A 17,500-nucleotide genomic window follows, 5' to 3' on the forward strand; every position below is an offset into this window, starting at 1 on the left:
AAGTGAAAGAAGTAGGAAAAAAAAGTAAAAAAGTAAAAGAGGAGTAACATGAAGAGGAGAAGGAGGAAGAGGAGGCGGAGAAGGAGGAGGAGGAGGAGGAGGAAGAGGAAGAGGAAGAGAAAGAAGAAGAAGAAGAAGAAGAAGAAGAAGAAGAAGAAGAAGAAGAAGAAGAAGAAGAAGAAGATTAAACGTAAAGAAAGTCGAGGAGGAATAAAAGGTGGAGAAGGAAGCAAGAGAAGATGTGGATGAGCAGGAGGAGAAGGAAGAGGAAGAGGAGGAGAAGGAGGAGGAGGAGGACAAACAAACAGCAGAGTACTCAGGATCTTGTGTGGCCATTTGGGAACTAATTATAGATAACTACTTGATGCAGAGATAGGATAATGCAGCAGGAGAAGGAGGAGCAGGGGGAGGAGCAGGAGGCGGAGGAGGAAGAAAAAGAGAAAGAAGAGGAGGGGAAGGAGGGAGACGAGGAACATAACCAAAAACCCATGGAGAGAAGAAATAATGGAATCAGGAAACAAAAATTTGACGAGAGCGCAGTAAAGAGAATATATATATATATATATATATATATATATATATATATATATATATATATATATATATATATATATATATATATATATATATATATATATATACAAAGAACAAAACTCCACCTCGAATTGAAAGTGTAAAAGAAAAGAAATGAAAGAAATATATAAAAGAAAGGAAACTGATGAGGTAAAACAAGAAAATGATGAAAAAAAGAGAGAAAGAAACAGAAAAGCAAAATCTATGAAAAAAAAAAGGACGAGGACGACATGAACGAGAGAAAACACGAAAAGAGGAAAAGGAAGAGAAAAAAGATAAGGAAAACTGAAAAAAAGGCTGGAGTGAATGGAGGGTGTACGAGAAGGAGGATAACAGCATTAGCAGCAGCAGCAGCAGCAGCAGGCTCAGTAATGTATAAAAGAAAGGTTCCAGGGCGTGACGCTAATCTGGACCACCCTGGATTTGCCCCCTGAGCTGGAAAGAGGCGGGCCAGGCGTGAGAGCCAGCCACCACCCTGCAGTCACCAGCCACCACCCACCTGCCACCAGCCACGACGGGAAAGAGTGTACATATTGGAAACACACTCTCCTTAGACGTAGGTGAAGAGGGGATCTGACAGAAGTCTTTAAGTGGTATGAAAAATATAACAGAGGTGACAAACAAAATCCTCAGGGTAAAAAATAACGTGGTTCAAGCTTGACAAAGATAGATTTAAGCATGGAACGACTTCCGCCTCGCCATGCTAAAGTTTGAATGGTTTCGGTACCGCGTGTTTTCTGGTGATGAACTCGTTACCTGGAGAGACCACTGATTTGTGAATGCCGTCTGTCCATGCCAAGTCTTTAATGTAATGGCTATTTCCTAGACAAAAGGCACGTGCCCCTACGAGGACAATCTGAAACAACAACAAGAGAGGCAAGAAGTAACGGATTCAAGCTTGGTAAAGTTAGATTTAAAAGAGTGCAATGTAGAAACTAGTTCTCCGATAGAGTGTTAGGTGAATAGAATAGGTTCAGATTGGTAGAGTTGAGTCATTAGGGAGATTTAAAAAAAAAAAAAAATTAGACATGGGTGGACGTAACAGATCGGAATAGGTAGGCAAGTTTCATACACAGGAGCTGCCACGTGTACTGGAAGGCCTGGTGGATTCTTGCGGCTTCTCTTATGTCCTTTTGTTGTTGAACCAGGAATGCTTATCTACTCCCCATTACTACTGGTAAACTTTGTGTGGGGGGAACGGGATACAAAAAGAACAAGGCTTCCTCCACCTGCCCATCCTTTCACCCACCACCACCACCACCACCGTAGGACTGATATTACATTGTGAACAGCAACATTTGGAAGGGAATACACTTTGTCACAGAGCAGTTCTTTCACGTGGTGTGTGTGTGTGTGTGTGTGTGTGTGTGTGTGTGTGTGTGTGTGTGTGTGTGTGTGTGTGTGTGTGTGTGTCCTTGTCTGTCTGTCTGTCTCGTCATGTTACTTCCTCACCGTTCACACAATATTACTTCTGTCCATTAATTTTTACCTTCCCTCTTCCCCTTCCGTCCCCACCACTTCCTCCTCCTCTTTCTCATTCTGCTCCTCCTCTGCAGAATATCTTTAAGCCTCCAGTCCTCCAATCTTTCCTCCACCACTTCCTTCCCTTCTCAGTCTTTCCTTTCCGCTCAAACTCACCGCCTCTTAACCCTTTCACAAATCACAGCACTGAGCCGACAAGAAAGAAAAAAAAAATAGACTTTCCAGTGCCTAGCCAGTACTACAACGTTCAGTGGGTATGAAACTAAAGGAGAGGTTTCCAAGGAGGTTTAGCGGTAAGGAAAGTACCAAGGAGCAGTGAAATGTTAAGACTACAGCCTCCACCCAACGATCACCGCCACCTTCTCTCCGTGTCACCGCATCCTCTCCTTACCCAGTATAACGTTCAGAGGTGGCTGTGGCAGTAAAGAGAGGTTTCCAGGGAGGTTTGGGATTAGGGAAAGAGACCAATAACAGTGAAAGCGGTATTTAAGACTAAAGCTTCTACCCAACGCTCACTGCCGCCTTCTCTCTCGCCAGTGTAACCTTCAGAAGTGACTGTGGAACTAAAAACGTGCGTCCACAGAGGTTAGGGTAGAGGGTAAATGCATTAGAGCAGTGAAAGGATCTTGAGACTACAGCTGATACCCACCCCTCACCGCCACCTGCTTTCTCTCGCCAGGCGCTGAGATCAAGTACAGCATCACGGGCGGCAACGTTGGGGGCCTCTTCACCATCGACCAGCGCTCCGGCACCGTTACGCTGGCCGTCGCCCTGGACCACGAGCTCAGTCACCAGGTAGGGGCGCCACGCGGGGTGAATCAGTGCAGTTCGCCCAGAGTGGAGTTGTTGAAATCAATTTTTGTTGTGTCGTTAAATCTATCAAGCAATTAATCAGTCAGGTATAAATATTTGCGGATCAGAAACTGGACTTGTACGAAGCGGGTACCACACTACACCGCACCACCACACTGCCATACTCACAACTCGCTCTATCTCACCGCAGAACTTTACAACGACTAATTAATTACCAGTTTATCAAGTCCGTTTTCGTTACTGCGTTAAGCGAGGAGTTTGCAGTGGTGTGTGGTGATGGTGTGTGGTGGTGGTGGTGGTGTTCGTGTGCAAGGGAGATGGTGGTGTTGTCAGTAGCCACATTTATCTCTACACGTAACATCTCAGCTTTCTTTCTTTTTGTTATCATTATTTCCCTTCCCAATGACCGTTTATCTACATGTCCCTCCCTGTTTAAACACCCCCTTTCACTGATAACTATATGCTAGTCTCATGTTGTATTATTGTCTATTCTTAGTATTATTTTCTTTTCCTCCTTTCCTTCTTTCCTTCTCTTCCCCGCCTCGTGTTTCTCTCACTATCATGTCTTCATTCTGTGTGTGTGTGTGTGTGTGTGTGTGTGTGTGTGTGTGTGTGTGTGTGTGTGTGTGTGTGTTTCTTTTCCAAAACTTGTTTTTGTGTCAGAATCTTTTTCAAACCATCTTGTCTTCTTTGCTTTCTTGCTTTATCTTTTTTTTCTCTCCAGCTTAAATGATTTTTTTCCAGTATGTGTGTGTGTGTGTGTGTGTGTGTGTGTGTGTGTGTGTGTGTGTGTGTGTGTGTGTGTGTGTGTGTGTATGTGTGTGTGTGTGATTTTCTATCCGTTCATGTGTCTGTATATCTACGAGTATCTGTGCATGTCAGTATTTACGTACATGTGTGCATGTACGAGTACGTATATATGGTCCCTCATCTGTGTGTCTGCCTGTCTGTCTGCCATCTCTGTCTCTCGGTCTCTCTTCCGTCTCTCCTCCCTTTCCTCACCTCACCACACCTCATCGCCTCGCCAGCACCAGTTGGAGGTCACGGCGGAGGCAGGAGGAGCTGCAGCCCGCGCCCAGCTGGTGGTGCAGGTCGGGGACGTCAATGACAACGCCCCTGAGTTCGTACGTCCCGCCCCGCGCATCACGGTTATTGAGGAGGATGACAGGGACTTGCCCGCCACTATTGCCAGAGTGAGTACTGGCTGACTTTCTAATAACAGACTTCATAGCCACTATTGCCAGGGTAAGTATTGGCTAACTTTCTCCTCACACTTGCTCGCTACTGTTACTAAGGTGGATTTTGAACAGACTTCAGGAAAGACACAAGAGGCAAGACTAAGTTTGTACGGACACGTCATTAAGAGCGATGGAAAAAGCGATGAGAAGGTGCTCTAGATATGATAGTACAAGGAAAAGACAGAGAGGAAGAAACAAGGTAAGGTGGAAAGATTGTGTAGCAGCGAACATGAGGGAGAAGGGTCTGGATACTGACAGGGTAGCGACACAGGCAGGTGGTGGCGGCTCATGAGAAACAGCGACCGCGTATAAAGATTGGATGATAGAGGTGACGAAGAAGACTCTCTCCACCGTCACTGGAGTAAATGCTGGCAAACTCTCTAATAGCAGACACTCCCGTCACGATCGCTACAGTACTGGCTAAATTTCTAAAGGCACACTTGCTCGCCACCATCCCCTCAGTGAATATCAGTCTATTCATATTCAGTCTATCATTGTGATAGACTCGTTCAGCATCACCGCCACAGTAAATGTAAGGGAAACTTTTCTGTATAACTAATGAGAGATAACAATACAGCATCAGTGATTAGGGAGTGGCTGAGGTTGAAGACATTTTAACGATTAATCCTTTCACAGCCAGACAGTTTTTTCCCATAATGACTTGCAACCTTTAAGACATTTTTTACGTACTAAGGTTTTTTAATTAGTTTTGTCGTCTGAAGAAGATAAACTCATAAAACTAACTTCCTGTTCTTTTTTTGTGTCCATGCAAACGATTCTTTGCAATGCCCTGAATGCTAATAAAGGCCGATCATAGATAGAACAGGACAGACATTAGATGGACAGTTAAGGAAACAGAACAGAAAACAGATGGACAGAGCAGAACAGAGCAAATCATAGATGGACAGAACAAAACAGATCACATATGGATAGAGCAGAACAGATCACAAAAGTACGTAGAGAACAGAATATAATAGTCAGACAAAGCAGAACACATACTGGATGGACAAGAAAAGGTAGCTTACGTATTGCAAGACACGGTGAGGCAGACAGGGATGTCATAGAAGCCAGGAAAGATTTAACGGACTAGTCCTACACCTGGAACAGTACATGCATAACCCAGAATACGTAGACACAGATGTGAGCCGCAAACACAACACCCCGGGCACAATGAAAGGTCCACAGTTTCTCCCCTGGGGCAGGATGGTCACAAATCTAAAGGTCTAAAGATCCCTTAGATCGCTTAAGGGCAATGCTCAAAGCGTAAAGATCCCTTACGATCAGCGACAAAGATCTTTTTGATAAGGGTTGCTTCGGGACCACCATCAAGCTCCCTTTCATCAACTCCATTCAACTTATGAGTCGTCATTATTTGCGTCTTTATCATTATTTCTTCTGTCCTTCAACACTAATTCCATTGTGGCAGAAGTGCTTTCAGGCATGAAACTACATGAAATATGTCAGTCTCCATAACAAGTGCATGATAAGACTGGCGGGATGGAGTTATTTGTGATAGATGAACTTAGCTGTGCTCTAAGACGGAGAGAGAGAGAAAGAGAGAGAGAGAGAGAGAGAGAGAGAGAGAGAGAGAGAGAGAGAGAGAGAGAGAGAGAGAGAGAGAGAGAATATACAGTACGTCAGTGATGACCATTTGTTTCGTTATGTAGACTCACATGAAGAAATTGCGCAGTTGTGCCACATCCTGCGCGACTGACTCGTAAGTCCAGTGCTCCTCCAACTACACCACAAGTGTTAATTGCTCCAAGGTTCTATTCGTGGCCTTTTGCCAAGTGTTGTTGGTAATACCACGAGTGTGCACCAGTCGTGTCACCAGGAAGTACTGAGAGGGTTTAAGATGCCTTGTGCAATACTAAAACTAAGGACTCTGTATATTAGGAGGACGAACCACTCCAATGGACGAGCTGGTCGTCACGCGAAGGCAGCACCGCCAAGCAACCATAGGGATAGAGGACTCAGCCGCCGCACTGAAGAACGTGGAGAGAGAAGCGATTTGTCCACTCACGCAGCTTCATATTAACATATATGTTGCCAAGATAGGTATTCGATCATGCTCAATTTACTGTTTAAATAACTCCAAATGAAATAATGACATGTTCTTTATTTGCCTTCCTAAGGATCCTGAGAGGTGAGGTAACTTTTGCAGACTCGGAAGTTCCCCCTTACTTTGTGTGATGAGATCATAATGTATCTGAGGTTTGTGTCACTGGTAGTGTACTGGGTTATTCAGGTAGCAGGTTATGTATCAGCCTAATGGTTACATGGCATTGTGACAGCTGCCCATGGTCATCCCTTGAATCCACCTCATAAGTCTTCATGTGGTGTGAAGGTGGCTGCATTGTGGAACTACCTGCCACTGTGAGTCAGCCTCCCCTGTCATGTCATCACTAATTTCTACTCTGCACTAATATCTTAGCATTACGTTTAAGTATTAATATAAACATCTTACAGATAGTAGATTTAGGCGAAGGTACGGTTTCCAGATATGATCATCCACATGAATGCTGAGTCTTATATTTTGTCCAAAGCCCCAATGCCATTACTTACGACTTATGACCCAGCCTTGTGATTAAGCTTAGCAAGCAAGCAAGCTTGGGTTTTCTTTGTGACTTAAATGTGTAAGAATTAATAATTATTAAAAAGCAAATAACCTTAATTTAAGAATGTTTTTTTTTTTCCTTCACACACATGACGTGTGTGAAGGAAACTCTTCTGGAGACCAACAATACGGCCGTCTTATCATGCACTCCTGCCGCATTGGAAGGCCAGAAGAAATAATGATAAAGACGCAAATAATGCCGACTTATAAGTTAAATGGAGTTTATGAATGGGAGCTTGATGGTGTTCCCGAAGCAATCTTTATCAAAAAGATCTTTGTTGCTTTGACCTCCAGCTTCACGAGTACACGAGACATGGAAATTATAAACCAAAATGAAGTCATTTTTATTAAAAAAAATAAATAAATAAATAGATAAAGTTTGAACCCAGAACATGAAAAAGAAAAAAGGAATGTAATGAACAATCTCACCTTTTTTTTGGATGGCAGTACCATCATCCCATCTAATCTTAAATGCTCCCTCCCATGTCAATGATAGCAATTATTAATACAATGTAAGCTATTTTTAATACATTCTCTTTCTCTAATGGTGGTGGTGCTGCTGCTTCTTTCTCTGATGGTGGTGGTGGTGGTGCTGCTGCTTCTTTCTCTGATGGTGGTGGTTGTGGTGGTGCTGTTTCTTCCTCTGCTGATGCTGGTAGAGTTGCTTCTTTTTCTTCCTCCTATGATGGTGGTGATGCTGCTTCTTCCTATGATTGCGCCGCTTCTTCTTCCTCTGACGGTGGTGGTGCTGCTGCTTCCTCTGATGGTGGTGGTGGTGCTTCTTCCTCTGCTGTTGCTGCTGCTGGTCCTTCTTTTTCCTCTACTGCTGCTGCTGCTGCTGCTGCTGGTCCTCCTTATGATCCATGGACCACCTAACTAACCCTGTCCTATCCTATCCTATGTTTGAGTCAGTTAGTTTGGTGGTGCTTGAAGTTGTCAGGGTCAGTTCGGTGATGTTTCTGCTTCTAATGCTGGTGGTTATGCTGCTTCTTTTCTTCCTCTCCTGTAGTGGTGATGGTGGTGGTGGTGGTCCTCCTTCTTCTTTTCTTCCTCTGTTGGTGGTGGTCCTTCTTCCTTTGCTGGTGGTGGTCCTTCTTTTTCTTCCTCTGTTGCTGGTGCTGCTACTTCTTCCTCCTCCTTCTGACCCTGACAACTACATGGACCACCTAACTAACCATATCCTATCCTATCCTATCCTATCCTATCCTATCCTATCCTATTGTATTCTATCCTATCCTATCCTATCCTTAACCTGCTTGAGTCAGTCAGTTTGGTGGTGCTTGAAGTTGTCAGGGTCAGTTCGGTGGTGCTGCTGCTGCTTCTTCCTTCTGGTGGTGGTGCTTCTTCGCCTTCCTCTGCTGGTGGTGGTTCTTCTTCTTCCTCTGCTTCTAGTGGTGGTTGTTCTCCTTCTTCTTCTTCTTCTTCTTCTGCTGGTGGTGCTCCTTCTTCTTGCTTCTTCTTTTTGCTGGTGGTGCTTCTTCCTCTGATGATGCTGGTGGTGGTGGTGGTGGTCCTTCTTCTTCCTCTGCTTCTGCTAGTGGTGATGGTGATGCTTCTATTGCTGGTGGTGATGGTGATCCTTCTCCTTCTTCTGCTGGTAGTGGTGGTGGTGGTGGTGATCCATCTACTTCTTCCTCTGCTGCTGTTGGTGGTGGTGATGGTCCTTTTTCTTCTTCCTCTGCTGCTGCTGGTGGTGGTGATCCTTCTTCTTGCTCTGCTGCTGGTGGTGGTGGTCCTTCTTCTTCTTCCTCTGCTGCTTCTGATGGTGGTTGTGATAGTCCTTCTTCCTCTGCTGCTGCTGGTGGTGGTGATCCTTCTTCTTCCTCTGCTGCTGCTGCTGCTGCTGCTGGTGATGGTCCATCTACTTCTTCCTCTGCTGCTGGTGGTGGTGGTGATGGTCTTTCTTCTTCTTCCTCTGCTGCTACTGGTGATCCTTCTTCCTCTGCTGCTGCTGCTACTGCTGGTGATCCTTCTTCTTCCTCTGCTGCTGCTGCTACTGCTGGTGATCCTTCTTCTTCCTCTGCTGCTGCTGCTGCTGATGGTCCTTCTTCTTGCTCTGCTGCTGCTGCTGGTGGTCCTTCTTCTTCTTCCTCTGCTGCTGCTGGTGGTAGTGATGGTCCTTCTTCTTCTTCCTCTGCTGCTGCTGGTGGTGGTGATGGTCCTTCTTCTTCTTCCTCTGCTGCTGCTGCTGGTGGTGATGGTCCTTCTTCTTCCTCTGCTGCTGCTGGTGGTGCTGCTTCTTCTTGCTTTTTCTTTTTGCTGGTGGTGCTGCTTCTTCCTCTGATGATAGTGATGCTTCTTCTTCTTCTTCTGGTGGTGGTGGTGCTGGTGCTTCTTCCTCCTCTTCCTGACCCTGACCACCTGACATGGACCACCTAACTAACTAACCATAATATCCTATCCTAATCCTACCTATTCTATCCTACCTATCCTATCCTATCCTATCCTTAACCTGTCTGAGTCAGCCAGTTCGGTGGTGCTGTTGCTGCTTCTTCCTTCTGGTGGTGATGCATCTTCTTCCTCTGCTGCTGGTGGTCCTTCTTCTTATTCCCCTGCTGCTGCTGCTGCTGGTGATGGTGATTGTCCTTCTTCTTCCTCTGCTGCTGCTGCTGCTGCTGGTGGTGGTGGTGGTTATTGTCCTTCTTCTTCTTCCTCTGCTGCTGCTGCTGCTGCTGCTGCTGCTGCTGCTGGTTATTGTCCTTCTTCTTCTTCCTCTGCTGCTGTTGCTGCTGCTGCTGGTGGTGGTGGTTATTGTCCTTCTTCTTCTTCCTCTGCTGCTGCTGCTGCTGCTGCTGCTGCTGGTTATTGTCCTTCTTCTTCTTCCTCTGCTGCTGTTGCTGCTGCTGCTGGTGGTGGTGGTTATTGTCCTTCTTCTTCTTCCTCTGCTGCTGCTGCTGCTGCTGCTGCTGCTGGTGATTGTCCTTCTTCTTCTTCTTCTGCTGCTGTTGCTGCTGCTGCTGCTGCTGGTGGTGATTGTCCTTCTTCTTCTTCCTCTGCTGCTGCTGCTGCTGCTGCTGCTGCTGGTGGTGGTGATTGTCCTTCTTCTTCCTCTGCTGCTGCTGCTGCTGCTGCTGCTGCTGCTGGTGGTGATTGTCCTTCTTCTTCCTCTGCTGCTGCTGCTGCTGCTGCTGCTGGTGGTGATTGTCCTTCTTCTTCCTCTGCTGCTGCTGCTGCTGCTGCTGCTGGTGGTGATTGTCCTTCTTCTTCCTCTGCTGCTGCTGCTGCTGCTGCTGCTGCTGGTGATTGTCCTTCTTCTTCTTCCTCTGCTGCTGCTGGTGATGGTGGTCCTTCTTCTTCTTCCTCTGCTGGTGGTGGTGGTGGTGGTCCTTCTTCTTCTTCCTCTGCTGCTGCTGCTGCTGGTGGTCCTTCTTCTTCCTCTGCTGGTGGTAGTGGTGGTGGTGGTGGTGGTGGTCCTTCTTCTTCTTCCTCTGCTGCTACTGCTGCTGGTGGTGGTGATGGTCCTTCTTCTTCTTTCTCTGCTGCTGCTGGTGGTGGTGATGGTCCTTCTTCTTCTTCCTCTGCTGCTGCTGCTGCTGGTGGTGGTGGTGATGGTCCTTCTTCTTCTTCCTCTGCTGCTGCTGCTGGTGGTGGTGGTGGTGGTGGTCCTTCTTCTTCTTCTGCTGCTGCTGGTGGTGGTCCTTCTGCTGCTGCTCGTGGTGCTACTTCTTCTTTTTGCTGGTGGTGCTTCTTCTTCCTCTGATGATGGTGATGCTTCTTCTTCTGGTGCTTCTTCCTCCTGACCCTGACAGCTACATGGACCACCTAACTAACTAACCATAATATCCTATCCTAATCCTACTTGTTCTATCCTATCCTATCCTATCCTTAACCTGTCTGAGTCAGCCAGTTTGGTGGTGCTTGAAGTTGTCTAGGTCAGTTCGGTGGTGCTGTTGCTGCTTCTGGTGGTGATGCATCTTCTTCCTCTGCTGCTGGTGGTCCTTCTTCCTCTGCTGCTGGTTGTAGTGGTGGTCCTTCTTCTTCTTCCTCTGCTGCTGCTCTGGTAGTGATGGTGATCCTTCTTCCTCTGCTGGTGGTGGTGGTGGTGATGGTGTGGTCCTTCTTATTCCTCTGCTGCTGCTGGTGGTGATGGTAATCCTTCTGCTGCTGCTGGTGGTGGTCCTTCTTCCTCTGCTGCTGCTGCTGGTGGTGGTCTTCTTCCCCTGCTGAAACTATTGAATTATTATTATTAATCTATTATTATTATTATTATTATTATTTTATTTTATTTTTATTGCCCTACCTTCCTGGTGGTGGTGGTGGTCCTTCTTCCTCTGCTGGTGGTGGTGGTGGTGATGGTGTGGTCCTTCTTCTTATTCCTCTGCTGCTGCTGGTGGTGATGGTAATCCTTCTGCTGCTGGTGGTGGTGGTCCTTCTTCCTCTGCTGCTGCTGGTGGTCTTCTTCCCCTGCTGAAACTATTGAATTATTATTATTAATCTATTATTATTATTATTATTTTACTTTATTTTTATTGCCCTACCTTCCTGGTGGTGGTGGTCCTTCTTTCTCTGCTGCTGGTGGTGGTGGTGGTCCTTCCTCTTCCTCTGCTGCTGCTGCTGCTGCTGGTGGTGGTGGTGGTCCTTCTTCCTCTGCTGCTGCTGCTGCTGCTGGTCTTCTTCCCCTGCTGAAACTATTGAATTATTATTATTAATCTATTATTATTATTATTATTTTATTTTATTTTTATTGCCCTACCTTCCTGGTGGTGGTGGTGGTGGTGGTCCTTCTTACTCTGCTGGTGGTGGTGGTGGTGATGGTGTGGTCCTTCTTCTTATTCCTCTGCTGCTGCTGGTGGTGATGGTAATCCTTCTGCTGCTGGTGGTGGTGGTCCTTCTTCCTCTGCTGCTGATCTTCTTCCCCTGCTGAAACTATTGAATTATTATTATTAATCTATTATTATTATTATTATTTTATTTTATTTTTATTGCCCTACCTTCCTGGTGGTGGTGGTGGTGGTGGTCCTTCTTTCTCTGCTGCTGGTGGTGGTGGTGGTCCTTCCTCTTCCTCTGCTGCTGCTGCTGCTGCTGCTGCTGCTGGTGGTGGTCCTTCTTCCTCTTCCTCTGCTGCTGCTGGTGGTCTTCTTCCCCGTCTTCTTCCCCTGCTGAAACTATTGAATTATTATTATTAATTTATTATTATTATTTATTATTTTATTTTATTTTTATTGCCCTACCTTCCTGATGGTGGTGGTGGTCATTCTTCCTCTGTTGCTGGTGGTGGTCCTTCTTCCTCTTCCTCTGCTGCTGCTGGTGGTCCTTCTTCCTTTTCCTCTGCTGCTGCTGGTGGTCTTCTTCCCCTGCTGAAACTATTGAATTATTATTATTAATCTATTATTATTATTATTTATTTTATTTTCATTGCCCTACCTTCCTCTGCTGCTGCTCTGGTAGTGATGGTGATCCTTCTTCCTCTACTGGTGGTGGTCCTTCTTCCTCTTCCTCTGCTGCTGCTGGTGGTCTTCTTCCCCTGCTGAAACTATTGAATTATTATTATTAATCTATTATTATTATTATTTTATTTTATTTTTATTGCCCTACATTCCTGATGGTGGTGGTGGTGGTGGTGGTCCTTCTTCTTCCTCTGCTGGTGGTCCTTCCTCTTCCTCTGGTGGTGGTGGTGGTCCTTCTTCCTCTTCCTCTGTTGCTGCTGCTGGTGGTGGTCCTTCTTCCTCTTCCTCTGCTGCTGCTGGTGGTCTTCTTCCCCTGCTGAAACTATTGAATTATTATTATTAATCTATTATTATTATTATTTTATTTTATTTTTATTGCCCTACCTTCCTGATGGTGGTGGTGGTGGTGGTCCTTCTTCTTCCTCTACTGCTGCTGCTGGTGGTCCTTCTTCTTCTTCTTCTTCTTCATCTGCTGGTGCTGCTGGTCTTCTTCCTCTGCTGGTGGTGGTGCTTCCTCCTCCTTACCCTGTTCTCTACATGGACCATTACAAACTGCCTCTTTCCTATCCTATCCTATGCTATGCTAACCTATCCTAGCCTATTGTTAACCTACTTGAGTGAGTCAGTTTGGTGGTCCTTGTAGTTCCCAGGGAGGGAGAAAGGGTGGGGAGGGCAGCTCTCCCCTGGGCAGCTCCACCACCATACTGTGTGTTTTTTAGGCACACATGGTGGTGGTGGAGTGGATGCTCTTTGAAGTTTTTTGTAAGTTCCGAGTGGGGTTCGAACCCACGCTTCCCTCACGCCAATCTTAAAGTTCATCACTCTACCCACTGGGCCACGAAGGCCCAACACTTTTTTTGCAAAGTTAGCCTATTTCCCCATATTATGTTCATGTTAATGTATATTAAAGAAGAAATGCTGTTTATTATGTTAATTTTTTTTTCAACCATATCTTTTTTTTTTAATTAGTTAATTATTTTTTTAAGGTTTTTAATGGGATTTGAACGCTGGCGTCCAATATTCATTGTTCCCAAGACCGTCACTCTTTCCACTGGGCCATGGGAGCCCCGGCACAGCTAAGAGTATAGAAGATTATTTGAACACAGTATTTCCCGAACTGTGTTCATGCCGCACCAAAAGGTAAATAGGAATTACTGATGTCGATTTTAATATGAAGATTTACATTCATAACGATAATAAGATATAACTAAGTATTGTGGACCTGAGAGTATCAGTCATGGTGTGGAAACAATAGTAGGTGAGACGAAAAAAACTTTAGAATGCTGGGGATTCCGTGTGTCTGGAGCCGCTTGTGGGAACCCTCCCCTGTGTTGCGTAATAACTAGCACACGTGCTGCACTACCACCACCACAGCACACCATTACACCTGCCCATTCTGCAGCACGAGAAGGACTCAGCCCAGAGACCCACGAGTTGCTCTGTTAGTAATTCACGTCGTCTGAACATAGAAATCAATTTAGGTCACCCAAAAAATGCTGGTGACCGTCTCTTGGCAGCCGAGTACCCTTAAAGCACTCACTTGTTCTTCACACGGGATTTACTCATCAGAAGAATGAAAGATTCCGACGGGGAGGAAGGGGGCCGGGGGAGGAGTTAAACAGGAGAGGGCAGGAGGACGAGGGAAGACCGAGGGCGTGTGTGTGCTTTATTTATTTTATTTATTTATTTTTTTTCACACCCCATAAAATATTGTAAGTCACCGCCCAGCAAACAAGCCCTTACAATTTTACCATCTTAGCAACAGAGAGTGTGTGTGTGTGTGTGTGTGGGACAATTGTCGTTAATAATAGAGATTATAATTATAAATACAGCATCAGTCTGTGACGTCATCATTCATCTCTATCGTACTCCTCTTTCTACATCCTTTTATTGCTTCTCATTCTATCTCTTCTTCCTATATATCTCTGGAGAGAGAGAGAGAGAGAGAGAGAGAGAGAGAGAGAGAGAGAGAGAGAGAGAGAGAGAGAGAGAGAGAGAGAGAGAGAGAGAGAGAGAGAGAGAGAGAGAGAGACGTTAGCAAGAGTGAAATTTCTTTCAGGTTCTGTACAATTTGGATGTTATTGTAACTCTTATCAGTATCATAGTAATTACTGAGGATGACAAATATTAGAATAATAATAGTTATCATAACGAGCATTATTCTTTTCCATACTTTTAATTCATGAAGCGCACACACCCTCGGTCTCCCCAGGTCCCCATACCCTCTCCTCTTCAGTTACCCCCCCCCCCCCCCCCCGCGTCAATTCCTCCCCGTCGCAAGCTTTCATTCATCCTGCTCACAAGTAAATCCTGTGTGAAGAACAAAGTGAGTGCTTTAAGGGCACTCGGCTGCCAAGAGACGGTCACCAGCTATTTTGAGTGATTGTACAGCTTTTGTTGCTGAAGGGAATACGGGTTAATGTTGCACTCATTCTATCAAACTTAAACTTAAAGCATAAACCTGTTACTTCTGCAGCCAAGTAATGCACAGCGCAGCCAGTGAGTGGGCATGATAACTCAAGAAAAATCAGTTCTCAAAGAGTGCAAGTAATGGTAAACTTACGAGGGCGGGAATAATGTTTCCCTCTGGCTGCTGGAGGCGCTACCGTCACGGCGAGAGCAAATGTTTAATGTTGAGTGGACCGTCCTCGTACCGTAGTATACAAAGTCCTTGCTAAAACACACAACAGTAGTGGAAAAAAATTGCAGGGAGAGTTTATTTATATAAAGAAGTCGTGGCAGTAGATGGACAAAGCACTTCGTCACTAAATGTACCTCTTCTAATACATTTGCTTGTCATGGTAAGTTCTTTCTCTCCGCCACTAGTGATTAACAATAACAATTTATAGATTCTGGGAATGTGATCGGCTGCAGATGATTGTAGTGCCTTCGTTTGATTGGCTTAGCCCCTCGCACGTCGTCAGCTGCTGTGATAAATGTACCCCCACAACGAAACGCTCCCTTAACTTAACGAGAGGCTAGAAGGTTTCAAGAATCGATTTCACAGACCACCTCTTCAGTGATCATAGCAGGGTACAAGTGAGCTAAAGGAGAGTTATGAGTATTCGCTCCCTGGACTGTGATTGGCAAGGGAAATGACCACAGCTCAGAATGTCGAATTCTAAACCCGACTCACTGAAGCCGTGGGCCGAACCATCTGACAACAAAGAATGGATCACCACACAACACCTGGATGGAGGGGCGAGCTAGGAAGTTTTGCTGTGGTGTCCCAAAACAGACGGGCAGGCAGGAATTAAAAGCGAAAGTTTTATGAGGCCTTCGTCCTGTAATGGAAGCACCGATACTGAGTGATGATGGTGGTGGTGGTGATGACGAGGGTGGTGAAGAGTGGGAGTCTTCAGTAACGGAAAAGTGAAGGTGACTGATAGTGACGAGTAAGTAGTGACAGTGGATGAAGGTGATTTGATGAAGTACAGGTAGTGATAGTGTGGTGGTGAAATGGTCAGTTTGTAGTGATGGCAGAGTGAAAGTGATGGCACGTGCTGACAGTGTGGTGATGGGTGGTGATGACACGTGGAGTGAAGGTGGTAGTGCTGTGTGGTGGTGGATGGTAGTAACACGTGGAGTGACAGCAGAGTGAGGATGATGATACGATGATGAACAATGACGTGTGGACAGTGAAAAAATGATGAAGATGACGATATGATGATGGTGGGTGCTAGTGACAGAAAACAAAGAATAACGCTTTGCTACACCATTTTGGTTTTATTGTTGTTTCAATGAACACACCGTACGTAACTATATCCCTTCGCAGGGTTTACATCTCATTGTTTGAAGAATTTCTAATTGTTACACCATGTGGCGTAAATAACAAACAACTCGCAAACAAATTTTAAAAATTCATCTCTTCCTCGCTCATCCTCTCGGCCCCAATGCTGGCTCATTCAGTATTGCGTGTGTGTTAGGATGTTGGTATGCGGGTACTGTGACTGCATTACGTCACCACAGTAACTGGTCCCGTGGCAGGTATTTTATTCGCCATTGTATTATTGACTGATATTTTTGTTGCACTGGATGCAAATTAATTGTCATATTATGTAATTAAATAAAGCTTTATGGGTGACACATTTGTATTGCACGTAATGCCACTAATTCAAATGGCCGGTATAGTTTGGAATTAGTCCGCGTGTAGTCCTCCGCGAGAGTATGAAAGGCAGCAAGGGAGCTGCCACGTCAGTTCTACCCTCATGGCGTCAGACAGGTGCACGGATTGTGATTTGAGTCTAGTGGACTTTTTCCTGTGCTGCAATGGGAGTCCCAGGGATCTGTGCATCTTAATTTTGTCAGTACTAACAAATCATTCTTGTTAGTGTGGTGTGCTGGTGTGATATTACGCTAGATTAGTATCCATAAGGCGAGTGCAAGGGGGGGGGGGGACAAAATTCCCCGGATGGTTTTAGGTAATGTTAGGTTCGGTTAGTGACCTTAAGGGCGGGGTTGGTGTCCAGTGGAGAAAAACCTTCCCTCACGGTTAGTTAGGTTAGGATAACCTAGAAATTTCCCTTTTTCAAAATATGCCTTTTGTCCTCCTTAGACTTTTTAGGAATGTCAAAAATGCCTCATTTTGGCTTTCCCAACCCAAAAACCCAGCATTTCCACCATGCCCTTATGTTTGTTGGCTATAATGAAAGAGATGAAGAGGATGGGAGTATTTGCTGAAATTTAAAATTTATCCCAGTTTTTAACGGTCCTGCAAAATAAATACCCCTATGGCATCTTTTCTTCACTATTTGCAGCTCCAGGATAGAAAGAAACGAGAAGGGGAAGGAATATTAGCCCGTCACTCAAGCTACGCGGTGCTGTGTGTTTTTTTGGCGTTTCCTCACTCGGAAATATGAACCGCGGAGCCTCAAAATAAACTCTCCCCACCAAACTCAATCAGCGTAGAGTGCTCCTCGTGACAGGGAAGGAAGGAAAGCACCCACAGAGAGAAAATCGATAAATGCATAGTGGTGAAGTGTATGTAGTACCCTTCTGCATTTACTTCCTCTGTGCTTTGCCTTGTCTCTGTGTACCTACCTCGTTTTTTTTGTTTTGTTTTTTTCAGCTCTTGATCAATGCATAACAACACAAAACATGGGCAGCTTTGACTAACTGGGAGTGGCTGTGATGAAGGGCTGACTTGACTGAGCACTAGGGCGTCACGTGAGTTTCTTGCAGGTGGAGGTGGTGGACGCGGACAGCAGTGACGCAGTGGGGCTGGCCTTCCGGGTGAGTGGTGACGGCGTGGATCAGCTTGGTGACGGCGACGCCTTCTTCACCATCAACGCCAGCACCGGAGACCTCATCCAGCTCAGAGTGAGTGCGCGGTGAATGTGTATGTGAATGTGTAAGGAACACAAAGGAAGAGCAAGCAGTAGCAGCCCCCT

General features: G+C 45.6%; 1 protein-coding gene across 1 annotated transcript in view; it reads left to right on the plus strand.

Annotated features, from left to right (window-relative positions):
• The window catches only part of LOC135099586 (putative neural-cadherin 2), a 75,267-nt gene that overhangs the window by 51,924 nt on the left and 5,843 nt on the right, over positions 1-17,500 (plus strand). Inside the window, exons 6-8 of the mRNA XM_064001980.1 lie at positions 2,735-2,850; positions 3,897-4,061; positions 17,292-17,429. Coding sequence (XP_063858050.1) covers positions 2,735-2,850; positions 3,897-4,061; positions 17,292-17,429 — 419 coding nt within the window. The remainder of the gene's footprint in view (positions 1-2,734; positions 2,851-3,896; positions 4,062-17,291; positions 17,430-17,500) is intronic.

Source organism: Scylla paramamosain, unplaced genomic scaffold (assembly GCF_035594125.1).
Source record: "Scylla paramamosain isolate STU-SP2022 unplaced genomic scaffold, ASM3559412v1 Contig152, whole genome shotgun sequence".
In the NCBI taxonomy this organism is placed as follows: Eukaryota; Metazoa; Arthropoda; class Malacostraca; order Decapoda; family Portunidae; genus Scylla; species Scylla paramamosain.